At 43.3% G+C, this 18,009-nt stretch overlaps 1 protein-coding gene across 1 annotated transcript; it reads left to right on the top strand.

Moving 5' to 3' along the window:
* The first annotated feature begins 16,299 nt into the window (after window positions 1-16,299).
* On the top strand, window positions 16,300-16,830 carry LOC128059336 (peptidyl-prolyl cis-trans isomerase A-like). Its single transcript, XM_052651762.1, has one exon. The coding sequence runs from the start codon at window positions 16,336-16,338 to the stop codon at window positions 16,828-16,830; it is 495 nt and encodes a 164-aa protein (XP_052507722.1). The 5' UTR covers window positions 16,300-16,335.
* Window positions 16,831-18,009: the final 1,179 nt, after the last annotated feature.

Genomic DNA, 18,009 nt, shown 5'->3' with positions numbered 1-18,009 from the left:
GTAAGGAAGAAAGACTCATCCGGGAAAACGAGGGAGGAAGAAAAAGTGGGCAAGAAGGACTGACTACAATGCAGACCTGAAAAAGACTCAGGCAACCCGGGGAGGAGCTCCTGGGGCAAGGAACATCCTCTATGGAGCAGACACGGTCGGTCACTGGCCAAGAGTGCTCTGCGAAGCTGAGGTGACTCGGAAGTTGCTAAGAGCTGGAGGACTGTCTGTAAACTGCCCCCCTTGCAGCTGCATAGCAAATTCTCTCTGGAAGGTGATCCAAGCAGATCTCCGTGATCTCCGTGCTCCCACATCATCCAAGACCCAACATTTATGCTTCCTTTCTTTTTCTTGACATTGTTGACTACAACTTCCATACGACTATTAGTGGCAAATGGCTTTCTCTTTTCTAATTTGATGAGAAAACCTCAAGTGTCTCCTCTACAGACATAATCTTGGCTATTGGTTTTGCAGGTTCTTTATCCTGTTAAGGAAGTGTCCTCTATAGCATAATTAGAGAGAGTTATTAGGAAAGAGTGCAAATATATGCTCGGCATCTGCTAAGATTGCCTCTTTTCAAGCTGTTGATATAATAATGCTAAATTTCTTAGCTATGTGGTTCTTGGTCCTTGCCTTTCAGTTTCCCTGATTTTACCCTTTTACCCTGAGCATTCTCTAAGAATCTTCTGTCTCTCTGGTCCTTTCTCTGCTCAAGTTCCTCTTCTGTAGCCCACAGCATACAGCTACCTGCTTGGCCGTACTCCTGTCGTTAAAGGAATTCAGTAATTGATGCTCTGTTTTTATTTTTAAAAGCTCTTACAGTTACTCCATGATTTAAGAGCCCTAGAACTATATCTCAAATCCCATCTCCCTACTCATTTATTCAAACAATGCCTTCATGTCAAACTCTGCAGCAGAAAATTTTCCTACCACAAATTCTATTCTACATGGTAGGTGCCAATCCATGGAAAACTGTTGACTTAATCCCTTAAGTATAATTTATATAAAACAGACTAAAAGTACAGTCTGCTATGAAAGAGGAAAAAAAATGGCCTTCTATCTTTTCTTACCACCAAACAATTTATGGAATATCCTTTCAAAAAAAACCAGCACCATCATGCTCTTCCACACTGCGTGTCTGGATGTCTCAATATAATACCCTATAGGAAGGGGCACAAATGCTTAGAGAGAGTTTTTCTATCACTCACTCTTACTACAGTCTAATTCTCTGTTAGAGAAAATGATTAAAAATAATTTGAGACATGTGGCACTTATTTCTCTATTGTCAGCCTTAAATTTTATAGACAGAAACTATTTTGGGATCAGGTTACATGATCTTGATATTGATCCCTGGTTTTTAATGGTCCTTTAAAGCCTTTACTGTAATATCAAAAGAGATGGATCAAAAATTGATGGGAAATGGGTTCTTGACAGAACAGACGCAGCCCCAAATGGCACAAATGTCCTAACCTGCCCACTCTTTCATTTTCACCCAAACCATTTGATAGATTTTTTTTTTTGATAACCCAAATACATGATCTCCTCTCATAGCCTCTTCCGTTATGCAATGACATAGTTCTGTTATTATTCTGAGAATGGTCTCAAAGAGCCACTAAGCTTTTGGGGCAATTACTACCATGAGGAACAGATCAATATCAATTAGACCAACACTAGGACTGCTGCTTTTCATAAACACACTTCAGCATTTTGATTCTAAATACAGAGCAACTCTATGAAAAGATTAACTCATTTCATTATTTAATGGAGAATTTTGCAATTAACTCATCTAAACAGAGTCATTGGAATACAGCCCTACACAAAATCAAATATTCTATAAGTTACACTATGCCAGAAACAAATACCATCAAAACTGGAGTTTGGCACCAAGGCCAGACTAAGGAGGTTGCTGGTGAAAGAACTATGCCAAAGATGATGTCATTGATCCACCTAGACCACCTCAGACCCCTCCTACCATCCTTGAATGTCCCTGTACTGGGTTCTATGTGCTTTGGCTCCCAGCGACCAGCACTCATGTGTATTCTTTGGAGGAAAACCCTCATGGCACTAGAGCAGCTTTACCCTGAGTGGGCAGAGAGCTGTAAGGGTCTGGATGTTTACACAGCATCTCACAGCCCACCGCAGGGAGTCATTCAATCAGTCTGAATAATGGGTGCAAGGGTACAAAAGCCCAACTCTTCTGCCTCGGGTAGGAAAATTCTGATGTATAAATTACAGCCCAGAGATCTTTTGTGGCTCAGGCAATGCTATGTTAGTCAGAATTCTCCAGAAAAACAGAACTAGGGTACATAGATGAGAGATGATATCTAGCCAGACAACAAGAACTTGGATCATTTGATTATGAAGGCTGAAAAGTACCCCAATCTACCCTCTACCCTAGGAGACCTAGGAAATCCAGTGGGACAATCCAATCTGCCGCTGAACACCTGAGAACCAGGGGGAATGGTGACGCAAATGCCACATGAGGGCAGAGCAGATGAGATGAGATGCCCCTGATCAGGCAGTGATGCAGAGAGAAAGGAACGGATTCCTTCTCCTGCTGCCTGTGGCTCCGTTCAGGCCCTCAGGGGACTAGGCGATGCCCAAGCCACATGATCTTAGGGAGGGCAAGTCCTTTACTGAGTCCAGATGCTAACCTCATCCACAAACAACCCACAAGTATCAATACAATCAGAAATGAGGCTTAATCTGGGCCCACTGTGGCCAATCAAGTCACCACCTAAAATTAACCATCACACAACCTCCAAAGGACTCTAGCTGAGATCCCAGCCTTGCTTGGCTCCCCACTCTATCCTGCCCTGCCCCTCCTTCTCCCTTCTTCCAGAGACACCTCCTTATTGAAGCCCTCACTCACGGACCTGCATCTTACAGTCCGCTTCAAGAAAATCTGACTTAAGACCAGCTGTTAAGAGTTTTCCTTGTAGACCCACTTTGGCCCTGAGAAGGAACAGGCTGGGCCCACAAGTAAGGGCCTTGTAGCACCAGCTGTGGGGAGAAGGAGATGCTGGGAGCCCAGAGGAGCTTGATGTCTGATCAAAGGCCAAGAGGAGAGAGCTCATACTGGAGAGGGACATGAACCTCACCTTCTGGATAGAAAGAATTCATACACTTAATTTTCTTATTTTAAAAGGCCCATGATCTCAAAATAAGCACTGTAAAAGGCCTTCCAGTTGACTGGCTAAACACATGCATTCACATCTCCTCTGTCACCATTTGGGTTCTCTGGGAAGCCAACTCGGATTTGGAGATTAGCGTGAACAAGGTCTATTAGGGAATACTCTTTGGGTCAACATCTGTGGAATGGAAGGGAAGGAAAAAAAAAATAGACAGAAAGAGAAGCTGGGTTGGATGGACTCTCCATGTAGGCCTCTGCTGACCCTACAGGAAGCTCTAAGGCCGGGTGGCCTTCTGAATTGTAGCAAGCTGGGTGAAAAGGTTGAGCCTCTAGTTGGTGAGTCACTGTTTGAAGGCTCTCCCAGGAATGGGGCCAGCCTTGGGCAGCTGGAGGAATAAGCCCTTCAGTCTTAAATAGGATCTTAACCGCACACCCAGCATCCGCTACATCTTTCCTCACAAAATACTGTTGAAGTAACAGGAAAAATAGAGCAATTAAAATGAATTTGTAATGAATTCAAGTGAATCTGGAATATCAGGAGAGGTGTCTCTAGCAAAACTGAACAAGGAAGACTTTCTGGAAAAAGTTGGTGGAGAAGGATCGATAGAATTACCCAAGAGAACAAAGGAACTGAAGTGATATTCAAGCTTCAGAGAAATACCCCAAACAAGTCCCAAAATATCTCAGGCAGTTCAGTCCAGTTCAGTCCAGTTCAGTCCCCCAGTCGTGTCCGACTCTTTGTGACCCCATGGACTGCAGCACACCAGGCTTCCCTGTCCATCACCAACTCTCGGAGTTTACTCACACTCATGTCCATTGAGTCGGTGATGCCATCCAGCCATCTCATCCTCTGTCGTCCCCTTCTCCTCCTGCCCTCAATCTTCCTCAGCATCAGGGTCTTTCCAGTGAGTCGGCTCTTCATATCAGGTGGCCAAAGTATTGGAGTGTCAGCTTCAACATCAGACCTTCCAGTGAATATTCAGGACTGATTTCCTTTAGGATGGACTGGTTGTATCTCCTTGCAGTCCAAGGGACTCTCAAGAGTCGGTAGATACAAAGACAGACTGCCAAATCTCAGGCAGAATGCCGAATAATCCCATACCAGAAATGAGGCCATGTGAGGAAGCGTGCCACAGGCATGCAGAGTGAGACAAATGAGCCAGCCCCACACTCCCTGAGAACCCAGGACAACCAAGTGCAGAAGGTAGCTCCAAAAAGGAATGTGGGCCAGGAGGCAGCAGCAATGAGTCAACAATAAACTGAGTCAAATGCTGCTGGAGATTAAATAGGAATGGACATGAGTTTGGGCAAACTCAGGGAGACAGTGGAGGAAGGCCCAGTGTGCTGTAGTTCATAGAGTCGCAAAGAGGTGGACACGACTGAGCAACTCAACAACAATCACCACCCCATTTTACAGGTAAGGGAAATGAAACAAAAAGGAATTCAGTGACTTGGCCAAAGTTCACACAGCTTTACTGGAAAACATTTGACATTTTTTAAAATTCATTATTTCCTGTGTATAATTAAATGATTTTTGGTAAGTTTACTGAATGGCTGCAACTATTACCATAAATTAGTTTAAGAACCCGTTTTTATCTCAGTTAGATCCCTCTCGCCCATTTACAGTTAATCCATTCCATCCCTAACCTCAAGCAACCACTAACCTAATTTCTTCCTACAAAAACTTGCATTTTCTGGTTACTTCGTATAAATGGAATGATGCAATATGTGGCTGTGTTTGGCTTCCTTCACTTAACACGATGTGTTTGCTGTTCAGCCATGAAGTAGCGAGCATGTGTCAGTAGGTTTTTTCCATTTTATTGTTAAGCTGTATTCCCTGAAACGTCTACCAATTTTGTCTCTCCTCTCATCAGTCAATAGACGTTTAGGCTGTTCCCAGTTTGGGCTATTATGAATAATACTGTTATGAACATTCACAAGTCATGTAGCCTCTAGCTGCATTATCGGAATACAAACCTAGACAGTGGGAAGAAAGTTCACAGTTCATCTGTATGCTGCTTGGAGTAAAACAGATTTCTCTGGTTTACTTTCACAAAGCTATCCTCCTATGTTTCAGTCTCCAAGCCATGGGGATTGCGCCATGCTCAAACTCATCCCTGGCAGACCCAAACCACTAGGCTTCTATCCACAACAGGACATGAATGAACTCCAGGGTAGTGCCACTTGGGTTTAAAACTAAAATCCCTGGAGGCAAGATGAATGATATTAACTTAAGTAAAGTCCACAGAAAAATACTTGGACTATGTGTGGTGATTGTTATTATGATTAGTATCCACAGAGTCATGGCTGACTTAGCTGTGTTTTATTTCCTGATATTATAGAAAATTACTTAATTTTATTCAGGTAAGAAAGATGTTTCTTACTTATGAAATTATAACCGTTAATAATTAGCTCTAAGTCATAGTAAGTATGAAATCTATGCATTACCATTTTAACCTGCTATAAAAACTTCAAAATAAAATGTTGTTATAGTTATAGAGTGGTGAAAAATAAAACTGCTCAGCATCCTTCTTCTGAACCTTGTTCTCCTAAATCCTCTGTATCAACCGTTGGCATTCCCATCCACCCAACCACCAAGCTAGAAGTCTGAGACGCATCCTGTACGTTCTCCATCTTTCTCATCCACTCTGTCCACCCAATCAGCCACCAGGTCTCCCCTCTCTTCCCTCTTTCCCACCCTACTGCACCTGCCATGGCCATTCTCCTGGATTCCTGCAAAGAGCCAGGCTCATCAGGTGGTATTGTCTACACTGCAGTCACTGAAAGATCTGCCATGGTCTGGCCCTACCCCACTTCTCCAGGCTCATCTGCCACGGCTCCTTGCCTTGATGTTTCAGAAACACCAGAACACTTGTAATTCCTCACACACACGTTTTCACAGGTTATTCCTCTGTCTAGGATCTCCAACAGTCTCTCAATCTGCTTTTTCATAGCCACAGTTTAATGTGAAACTCTAGAACCACCATGTCCAAAAGGCCTTTCTTGATCCCCAAAGCTGGATCAAATCCCTGTTGCCTGACTCCCTCAGCCCCCAGGCATGCCTCATCATTGCATTTATCATTTCAGCTGCAGCAACTTCTTCATGGGAAGATTCAGAATAAGACAATCCCAAATTCAAATCTGGCTCTGTCACTGACGAGTGCTGTCACTTACAAGCTTGTGATCTTGAGCAAGGTCCTTAGAGTCTCAGTTTTCTAATCTGAAAAATGGGTCATAAAGAAGATGAAATGCTCAGCTATTAAAAAGAACGCATTTGACTCAGTTCTCATGAGGTGGATAAAACTGGAGCCTATTATACAGAGTGAAATAAGTCAGAAAGAAAAACACCAATACAGTATATTAACACATATATATGAAATTTAGAAAGATGGTAACGATGACCCTAATATGCGAGACAGCAAAAGAGACACAGATGTAAAGAACAGACCTTTGGACTCTGTGGGAGAGGGCGAGGGTGGGATGATTTGAGAGACCAGCATTGAAACATGTATATTACCATATGTGAAATAGATCACCAGTCCAAGTTCAATGCATGAAACAGCACTCAGAGCCAGTGCACTGGGATGACTCTGAGGGATGGGATGGGGAGGGAGGTGGGAGGGGGGTTTCAGGATGGAGGACACACGTACACCCATGGCTGATTCATGTCAATGTATGGCAATAACCACCCCAATATTGTAAAGTAATTAGCCTCCAATTAAAATTAATTAATTTTTTAAAAAACAATGATGCCTGCAAAGTACTTTGCACGATGTTTGGCAAATTACAACCTCAGAATCAAAGCTGGTGTTGCTGCGTCTCCCCTTGTGGATTTGCTCCACTTTACTTGCAGGGCGACCGTGCCTAACGCAGAGAAGGAAGGACTCATCGGTGCCTGCAGCTGCAGTGGACCCCTGGACAGAGGAGTGAGTGGGTGGGTGAATGGGAGCACCGGCCGCTCTTTCACTGATTGCAACGGAAATCCAGGGTGATGTCTGAGGGTTTCAGGCTTAGCTCCTTGTTCCTTGGGCACATCAGACTCATCTTTCTGTGCCTCCCTGAGCCGTCGCCATACCTCCCTGGTGCCCAGGTTGCAAGCATCCTTGGCAGCCTCTCCAAACTCTGGGTAGAACTGGGGTGGTCTGCACTCAACTCCGTCCATGCACAGTTTACTAAATGTAAGAAACTCCTTCAAGAAATAATCTTAGTGATTTGTGTCATCTTTTCTTTCTGAAACAGAAAACAGGAAATGCAGACAATAGAATTGGGGGAGGGAGAAACCATCTCTTTTCACAGAGTTGAAAAGAACAAGTGGGGACTTCCTTAACAGTACCTGGATAAGAATCTGCCTGCCAGTGCAGGGGCCATGGGTTCGATCCCTGGTCCAGGAAGATTCCACGCGCCATGGAGCAGCTGAGCCCGTGGGCCACACCTACTGGAGCCTGCACGCCCTAGAGACGGTGCTCCACAGCAAGAGAAGTCCCTGCAGTGAGAAGCGCCTGCACCACGCAGCCACAAGTAAATAGATAAACAAAAGGGCAGTTCAGTCCCATGCAGTAGCTCAGTCATGTCCGACTCTTTGAGACCCCATGGACTGCAGCGTGCCAGGTCTCCCTGTCCATCACCAACTCCCAGAGTTTACTCAAACCCATGTCCATTGAGTCGGTGATGCCATCCAACCATCTCATCCTCTGTCGTCCCCTTCTCCTCCTGCCTTCAATCTTTCCCAGCTTCAGGATCTTTTCAAATGAGTCGACTCTTGGCATCAGGTGGCCAAAGTATTGGAGTTTCAGCTTCAGCATCAGTCCTTCCAATGAGCACTCGGGACTGATTTCCACAAGTGACCGTAAAATGAGAACATTCGGCCCCCAGCTGAGAAATAAAGATAGTCAGAGGGCCATTGGGCCCAGAGTTGCCGCCTGTGTCCCCTCTCCAGCTGCTCGTGGGCAGAGGGAGGCCCAGAGGGAACCAAATAGCTCTGCCGCCAGTAAGGAGGGCCCTTCTGCTGAGACATGCCACCGGCATGTCCCACTTTTCTCATTCATTTTGTCCCCTTCTGACAGTGGCCCAGCCACGAGCGAGAAGGACGCTCACGCTGTATTAACACCACATATTCATTCATTCCTCCTGAGGGTTAGAAAAGAAAAGTAACAATTCTAAGAACTTCCCTTCCAATTGAAATTCTTAGCAAATACATTTTAATAAGATAATGCAAATCCTGCTATGTACCAAATTGGTGTTTTCCTTCGCCAGCCAGCCACCAGGCCCATTTCATACAAGGCACCAGAGACTCCATCTCCCAGTGTTTGGGGGACACATGGTGAAGTCTAAGTGTATTAATAATATAAAATATTGCCACTAAAAATATATATACTGCTCTACAGAAATGGACAGATGTTTCCTAGTGAGTAATGAGTACCATTTTCCTCCAGCTTTCCTAACAGGCTGAAGCTAAAAACAAACACACATTTTTACATAAACTAGACCCATCTCAATATTAAGAAAGTAACTGACAGTCCAGAAAATTTAGAGAAGGAAATGACAACCCACTCCAGTTTTCTTGCCTGGAGAATTTCACGGACAGAGGAGCCTGGTGGGCTACAGTCCATGGGATCGTGAAGAGTCGGACACAACTGAGTGACGACCACCACTGACAATCCAAAAAATTTAGAAGTCAAAAACCAGATTTTTTTCTTTTTATTGTCACATGTATGTGTATGTATGTATATGTTTACACATACATATGCATACACACACATAATGTTCTTGAGAAGAATCCATTCATTTCATTAATTAATCTGCTCAAGACAGGTAAATTGAAGGAAAGGGAGCAAGTTGGGACATTTTGATCCTGCCTGACATTCTTACTTCATGCTTGAAATGGGACCTCACAGAAGCATGGAGTGTTGGGGCCAGAAGTTCCTTCAAGATCAAGGGGCAAGCTCTTCTCACTACTGAGGAAACCGGGGCCCAGGAAAGTCAAGTGACTTCCCCAGAGCACACAGCCAGATGGCAGGAGAGCTGAAAAAACCTACATAGATTCTAATAAGACAACTCCTCGGAGAACTGGGTTATGAGATACGGGAGAGACACCAGTCAGCCTCTTGCCTGAAAGAAGTTCCTTCCTTTAAGTCTTCAAGACAGAAATTCCAAACTCAGTAGTCCTCGGACCTGATCATGACATAGCAAGGACATTCCAGAGGTAATGCTGGCAGGGGTCAATGAGCAGTGTGTGTGTGTGTTCGTGTCTGTGTGTGTGCGTGTTCGTGTGCGTTCGTGTGTGTGTGTTCATGTGTGTGTGTGTTCATGTCTGTGTGTACATGCCTCCCGGGAGCCAGTGTGAGGAATCCCGCCCGTGACAAGGTCATGAGGAAGGAAGCTGACATACACAAGGCGTGCTCAGACTTCAGGGGCCCCTCTGGAAATTCCTAAGCATGTACCCCAACAAAAATCTGCCAGTTTTTGTGCTCTGCTTCTCCACTCTTCTGACATTCTCTGGGAAAAGTCAATTCAGGGCTTTAGTCTTCTGCATTTGAAAGAGTGTTTCAATCCAAAAACCCCTCTGATGGCTTTCTAGCCTGCCTGCAGGACTCGTACAGCTGCGCGTGTGATTGTTTGAGGCCTCCAACCGCAGGATGCACAGGAAGCTTAAAACATCCTAGGAATGTAGGGGTTTCCGAGGAGTCAAAATCTTTAGAATAGGACTGATTAAAAGTTTTCATTTGTTGAGTCGATGCTTGCTGCCAAATTTTCATATCCTTTATTTTTAGGTATAGTTGGTATATAGAAAAACAAGTAGTAGACCTGGTATTAGCAACATTAGATCTTTGAGTTAAGTACCTTCTTTGTTATAACCCACTGCACCTTTGTTCTATAGAGATGTAACTTTAATGCTTTAAGGAGATGCAGATTAAAGAAAAACACTTTAGGGGAAACAAAATTAACATTCATTAAGGAAGAGAGCCAAAAAGTGTTAACAAGCCTCTTGGCCAGAAGATAATGTAAATCACCTGAGACCTTTTCTATACAAAATGATGTATAGAAAGAGTCTGGGTTGCGAACGCTACATAATTTTGTGTTACCCATTGATCTCCGTGTTTTATCAAAAGTATGAAAGGCCTTCTGAACAATAAAGGATTGGACCAGTTTCTCGGACTAGTCTCTCTGCCTGGTTTCTGGGGAATCTGGCTCCCCCCGTGTCTCTTTCTCTCTTCTTCTCTCCCTTTCCCTCCCTCCGCTCTTTACTTTAATTTCAGGCTGAATTTCCATCTGGGGCGTGGAGGCTCGCCAGGTCTACTTACTTGCCCTGGCTGTTAAGACCCGCACGAAAGGGAGCCTAAGGTGAGGCACCCTTAGATATTCAAGCGAGCGCCGGTGGCCCAACGTAGATGGTGCAAAGTCCTTGTCTGGAATGTTATTGGTCTTCCGCGTAACCCAAGCTATTCAGCCTCTTCCTCCACTTAATCTTCCTACTACGCTATAGTTTCTTAATCTAATCTTATATCAATCAATAAACGAGTCTTTCCACGCCAACGCTGTCCACCCTTCGAATTCCCTGGATCCACCGGGGCTGGACCCCGGCACATGCCTGTGTGTGTTCCTGTGTGTGTGTGTGTGTGTATATTTGTGTCTGTGTGTGTATTCGTTTGTGTGTGTTCATGTGTGTGTGTGTTCCTGTGTGTACGTGCTCATGTCTGTGTGTGTGTTCGTGTCTGTGTGTGCATGTGTGTGTGTTCGTGTCTGTGTGTTTGTGTTTGTGTGTGTATTCGTGTCTGTGTGTGTATGTGTGTGTGCATGTCTGTGTGTTCATGTCTATGTGTGTGTTCATGTGTGTGTGTTTGTGTTTGTGTGTTTGTGTGTGTGTCCGTGTGTGTGTCCATGTGTGTGGGTGTTCGTGTGTGTGTGTGTGCGTGTTCATGTGTGTGTCTGTGTGTGTGTGTCTGTGTGTGCGTGTTCGTGTCTGTGTGTGCGTGTTCATGTGTGTGTCTGTGTGTGTGTGTCTGTGTGTGCGTGTTCGTGTCTGTGTGTGTGTGTTGGCACAGCTGGGAATGGGGAACTCGGCCCCACGAATGAGGTCTTGAAGGGCGGGCCTTGCCCCGGCCTCCTCCTCTTCTCGCCCTCTCCCTCCGCTGCCATTCTCCCCTCTTGCCTTCTCCTCCCAGGCACCTGAACCGCTCCTGCAGGCCTCCTGCCTGCACGTGGTCAGTCACAGTCCAGGGACTTCTGTGACTCCAACAACTAAATCATAGCAACAGTTCAGTGACATAATTGGTAGCACAATGGCCTAATGTTCGAAAGACCCCTTCAGTCTCAAAACAAGGTTGCGGAGGGCAGGGTCATTACGTCATATGATGTAATATTGTCCAGTTAATCAGCAATAATTTTTGAGAATCCGCTGTCGTAGGACATCCTCATTGATTGTAGAGAACGGCAGTGGCAAAAGGCCACAGCAGGCACTGGGCTCCCCCGCGCTCCAAGGTCAGGTTCACACTCTGGAGCTCTCAGAGAGCAGAGAAGGGGCTGCAGGGGGAGGAAGGGAGGAGGAGAGGGCGGTCGCTAAGGAGCTCCCCTGCATAGGTGACAAAGGGGGTGCTCCACGCGTGCAACCCCAACGACACTCTGAAGAAAAACCAGGAGTAAAACAACACAAATTCCTCCATCTCCTGAAAGCATTGCTTAGTACACACATGAAATGAACAAAATCATTTAAATGTACTTTTGTCTATAAATCACTGCAGATGGTGATTGCAGCCATGAAATTAAAAGACGCTTACTCCTTGGAAGAAAAGTTATGACCAACCTAGATAGCATTTTCAAAAGCAGAGACATTACTTTGCCAACTAAGGTCCGTCTAGTCAAGGCTATGGTTTTTCCAGTGGTCATGTATGGATGTGAGAGTTGGACTGTGAAGAAGGCTGAGCGCCAAAGAATTGATGCTTTTGAGCTGTGGTGTTGGAGAAGACTCTTGAGAGTCCCTTGGACTACAAGGAGATCCAACCTGTCCATTCTGAAGGAGATTAGCCCTGGGATTTCTTTGGAAGGAATGATGCTAAAGCTGAAACTCCAGTACTTTTGGCCACCTGATGCAAAGAGTTGACTCATTGGAAAAGACTCTGATGCTGGGAGGGATTGGGGGCAGGAGGTGAAGGGGACGACCGAGGATGAGATGGCTGGATGGCATCACCGACTCGATGGATGTGAGCCTGAGTGAACTCCGGGAGTTAGTTATGGACAGGGAGGCCTGGCGTGCTGAGATTCATGGGGTCACAAAGAGTCGGACATGACTGAGCGACTGAACTGATGTCTAAAGAATTTCAGTCGCAAAATTTCAGGATTTTTTTCCATTCTATTACCCGACTTTTTAAAGTCGATTAAATAGGTTGCCGATCCAAAAAAGGTTACATTCTGTCACTAGCCTACAAAAGTTTTCAGAGAAAAATGATGCCTCTGAAAACCAATCACATCTACACTATACATTTATTTGTCAAATATGTGTGTTGTGAACATATACTCCTACATCAATATTGCCACACAATGTATTTTTCACAGAAATTGTCAAAAGTTCATTAAATCCTACTTATGGCTTCCAGAAATGTTAGAGAGAGAGGGTAGACACATAATCTTAGGTGTGAAGGAGAGACAAGGGGCAAGTTTTTATTAAATGAAAAGTGAACTAAGTGTTTTCATTTGAAAGAAAAACATATATATAGATAATTAGCCAGATAGTAAAACGCTTAGACTTCTGATCTAAATTACGTGTAACTATCTTGTGATAGAAGAAATTTTTGCATACTTAGATATGGAGATGTCATTCTGGCTTATATATGATGTGGCTTGAACATAGTGCTAACTGGAACAGCCTATCTCATGGCTTGTCTGACATATATTATACAGCCGCTTTAATCATTAAAAAGAATGCATTTACCAGGTAGTATAGAATGCCCACTTTGAAGACAGTGATAAACGCCCCAGGGCACCAGGGCTGTCATTCCTTCAAAGACAAGGTTTCCTTCTTGGCCACCAGGGTCCTGCTGACGCACCGTGTACATGCTCTCTGCCTCTTTGGAAACCTTGGAGGAGTTTGACGTTCGTTCTTTGTTCTGACAGATGGTTCCGGCATCCAAGATGGAGCTGAGTGGCCTTTGTAGATACAGTTTCAAACTCATTCCTTCATCACCCGGAACTTGAATTTTCTGAACTGTATCGAACTCAAAAGTCACTACCAGCCATTTTCAAAACAGTATCAGCTGGCAGATGCCACTGTAAACGTATGCAAAATGCAACCATTTTGGACCCCAATCAACCCTTGCTTAACAAGTACCCTCACTTCTTGCCAGCTCAAATCCTAAGTCTTGACAAACAGCTTATATAATTTTGTGCTATTAGTCTATACAAGTGTTGCTAGTTACTCAGTTATGTCTGACTCTTTGCAACCCCGTAGACTGTAGCCCACCAGGCTCCTCTGTCCATGGAATGCTCCAGGGAAGAACACGGCAGTTGGTAGTCTTCTCCAGGGGATCTCCCCAACCCAGGGATCAAACCCAGGTCTCCTGCATTGCAGGCAGATTCTTTACTGTCTAAGCTACCAGGGTAGCACCCCCCCACAACTTTGGAGACAAGCCTCCCCCATTTTGTAGACTGCTGGAACACAGTTCAAGTGCTTCTTGAATTTGTCTCCCAGGCTGGAGTTCTGTTTGACTGGAATGAAATTCTTTTCTATTCCCATTATAAGTTGTCTGTTGATTATTTCCATGGATATTCATAAACAAAGGTATTGGGACTATTGTTCCCTTAAAGTTCTATAATCCTAAGAAATAATTTCAAATAAACTTTAGATAATGAATATTTTATTTTTCTACTTTATACTGAAGAGGAGAAAGGAAAAGAAGGTTAACCTTTATGGACAGTTATCTGATATCTAGTGTTGGATACTTCACAACCATTATTTATGTTATTTTAAAGAGGTTTCTACTGAAATCAAAATTATGATCATTTCCAATATCTCCATATCACTTTTCAAATTATAGCAAACATTCAAATTAGAAACCCAGTTTCATTTTTATTATAAATTTTGCCCCCCAAAATGTATATTTTGTTCACCAACATAGTACCCTTTACGTCTTTTGTATCACTAGAAAACACCAGAATATTTGAAGATTTTGATAAACATATCAAATTACAAGCAACCCATTGCACCAAAAACAAAGGCTGAATTTTCTTGCTGTGGAGGGGGAAGAAACTGACTTTTCCCTCCTTCTATTAAGTTTTCGAAGTAATAAAGGCCTATTAATACAAAACGACACATTTCAACATGAAAAATGCAGGCTGTGCAAAGTGTGAGGTTCTCACTGTACTAACAACAGACCCACGTTACACAGATGGAGCTCCTTTCCTTATTCGCCTCATAAATGTTAAGAGCAGCACACACCACTTTTTCACTGTAGATGAACACTTGGTAAACACTATCAAGGAGACCTTTCACTTGTGTGTTTCCCTAGGCTTAGTGTAACTAAGTCTGTAGCCTCGATGTAACAAGAGTAAAAGATTTTTCTTTGAATACATATATCCCCATAACGGTAGCACATCTCAGCAGTTGTTCTCAGCACATGGTTAGTTGTTAGTTTTTGTCTCTTTTTTTTTTTTTTTCTTTTTTGTTTTAATTTCAGGAAAAACTAATGAGTTTCCAGAAGCAGTGTGAGTGCTTTGGGGCCAAATGTGATTTAAAACCGGCAGTAAAAGAAAAAGAAGGCAGGGAAGGTAGCTGGTTAATTGACCTTTATTGTGCCTTCTGGTTCATTTAGAAATGGAAATTAAATTAACATGATAATTCAGTCCTACTGTGTTAAGGCTGCTATAAACCCATTAAATTTTATGGCCATTGATTTAGCATTTTTTTCTATTAACTGGGTTTAATTTTCAAAATTGTCATGCAGGTTCTGAAAAGTGCTTCATCCACTCTGGTTCCTCCAAGTTACTAATGTGTAGCTTTTCCTCTAATAGTGCCCACTTTATTATTCAAGCGCAGAGGGCCCAACTGCCCTCAAATGCCTGAATTAATTTAGAAACGAGCACCATTGAAAGTCTTCTTAAGAAGCAAGGAATGTTCAGAGATAGTAAAAGTCAGTGAAATATCCTAAAGCATATATCTAGCTTTTTTAAAAATTGTACCTTAAAACTAATCCAGATAAATGAAGGGCCAGGAAGAGGTTTTGTGTTGGTGTTTTTCAGCTTCTTGATACCATGAAAATCTTTTAAAATGCAATCATTCCTTATAGTTCATTTAGGTGTTCAAACATCTTTTTAGCTACTAATTTAGAATCATGACCAGTCAAAATTGCTATTTTTGAACTTCTAAATGATATCAATTTTTACTTAAAGTTAAAACTACTTTCTTGATTCTCTCTTATGCAGATGTAGGTCCTAAGAATGGGCTTCCAAGGTGGTGCAGTTGGTAAAGAATCCATCTTCTAATGCAAGAGACACAGGTTCAATCCTTGGATCAGGAAGATCCCCTAGAGAAGGAAATGGCAACCCACTCCAGTATTCTCGCCTGGAGAATCCCATGGACAGAGGAGCCTGGCAGGATACAGTCCATGGGCTCGCAAAGAGTCAGACACGACTGAGGATGCACACACTAGGTCCTAAGATTATAGTTCACAGAGTGCATTTTTAGTTACTAACTCAAATATTAGTTTGAGTTTTATTTTGAAACCTATTGACATTTGAGGTGTCAGAGAGTTTGAAAAGGATTCTCTATCTTAACCTCATAGTATTCCTGAAAAGTAAAAATGTGATAATTTTACCTTTCTGATTCTTTACCACCAAAGAAAAAGAGGTAACTAACTGATGGGCCTATAGGCCTATAGCTAGAACACTAGGTCTGTAAACAGTGCTGGGCTTTCAACCCCAGTTTATAAATTCAGAGAACTGATGAGTGGCCACTTTTTTTTTTTACTAAACTATCAGCATTTTTTCATTATTTTCAAGTGGTATGACCAATTAAAATAGCTCAATTTTTTAAAATGCTACATTATGGTGATCCGTTTATAGTTTATAGACAACTGTTTACAGCTGTCTTTATGTGTGCTTTTGATAGTTAACAATTGAAAATCATAATTAAAGACCCTCAGAGCATCTGAAGATATTGTTGTTAGAAAATGGCATATAAGGCCTTGCAGACGCCGCCACCCTGGAGCCTCCTTTGCTGTCTAGCCATGGTCAACCCCACCGTGTTCTTCGACATCGCTGTCAACGGCGAGCCCTTGGGCCGCATCTCTTTTGAGCTGTTTGCTGACAAAGTTCCGAAGACAGCAGAAAACTTTCGTGCTCTGAGCACTGGAGAGAAAGGATTTGGTTATAAAGGTTCCTGCTTTCACAGAATAATTCCAGGATTTTTGTGCCAGGGTGGTGACTTCACACGCCATAATGGTACTGGTGGCAAGTCCATCTATGGCGAGAAATTTGATGATGAGAATTACATTCTGAAGCATACAGGTCCTGGCATCTTGTCCATGGCAAATGCTGGCCCCAACACAAACGGTTCCCAGCTTTTCATCTGCACTGCCAAGACTGAGTGGTTGGATGGCAAGCATGTGGTCTTTGGCAAAGTGAAAGAGGGCATGCATATTGCGGCAGCCATGGAGCGCTTTGGGTCCAGGAACGGCAAGACCAGCAAGAAGATCACCATTGCTGACTGTGGACAGATCTAATAAATTTGACTCGTGTTTTACTTAACCACCAGACCATTCCTTCTGTAGCCCAGGAGAGCACCCCTTCACCCCATCTGCTCGAAATATACTATGATCTTTGTGCTCTTGCTACAGTTCTTTGGATTCCATATTTTCCTTATTCCCCTCCAAGTTTAGCTGGATTGCAAAGTTAAATTTATGATTCTGAAATAAAAACTAAACAATTATCTATCTTTGTTTGCATTAAAAAAAAAAGAAAATGGCATATAAATATTTCATTCCCTTCTGGGCAAAGTAAACCAGATTCTTCATTATCCAAGCTATCTAACTATCTCATCCTCTGTCACCCACTTCTCCTCCTGCCTTCAATCTTTCCCAGCATCACAGTCTTCTCCAATGAGTCAGTTCTTCGCATCAGGTGGCCAGAGTATTGGAGTTTCAGCTTCAGCTTCAGCATCAGCCCTTCCAGTAAATATTCAGGGTTGATTTCCTTTAGGATGGACTGGTTGGATCTCCTTGCAGTCAAGGGACTCTCAAGAGTCTTCTCTAGCACCACAGTTTGAAAGCATCAATTCTTCGGTGTTCAGCCTTCTTTATGGTCCAGCTCTCACATCTGCACATGACTACTGGAAAAACCATAGTTTGGACTATACAGACCTTTGTCAGCAAAGTGATGTCTCTGCTTTTTAATAAGTTGTCTAGGTTTGTCATAGCTTGTTTGTACGCTCAGTTGTATCAGACTCTTTGTGACCCCCTGAACTGTAGCCAGCCAGGCTCCTCTGTCCATGGAATTTTCCAGGCAAGATTACTGGAGTGGGTTTCCATTTCTTACTCCAGGAAATTTTCCTAACCCAGGAATCAAACCCGTGAGTCTCCTGCATTGGTAGGCAGGTTCCTTACCATCGGTGCCACCTGGGAAACCCTACAAGTATAGATAATATTCTGAGCATCTTTGAGCTGTGTCTCAGAGCTATTGAAAACCCCCACCAGATGATGTTAACTACTGATCTCCTTGACTTTGCCTAATCAAAGACTAAACTACAATTATTTGGTCTCATTTGACTGTTTTCCTTTGTTTCTGAGGTTTCTCATTTATCTGATTAAACATATTGTTTGGCTAAAGTTCGCGTCAGGCTGAGGACAGGAGGGGAACAGAGGAGTTAGGCAGCTTGTTCAGGGATATGAACCTGTGCCAGCTGG

The sequence above is a fragment of the Budorcas taxicolor genome, chromosome 14 (genome assembly GCF_023091745.1).
Source record: "Budorcas taxicolor isolate Tak-1 chromosome 14, Takin1.1, whole genome shotgun sequence".
In the NCBI taxonomy this organism is placed as follows: domain Eukaryota; kingdom Metazoa; phylum Chordata; class Mammalia; order Artiodactyla; family Bovidae; genus Budorcas; species Budorcas taxicolor.
This window is presented reverse-complemented; position numbering and strand designations above follow the sequence as displayed.

What these genes read in the sequence shown, in the direction of transcription:
- LOC128059336 (XM_052651762.1), top strand. Translation starts at nt 16,336, where the DNA reads ATGGTCAACCCCACCGTGTTCTTCGACATCGCTGTCAACGGCGAGCCC.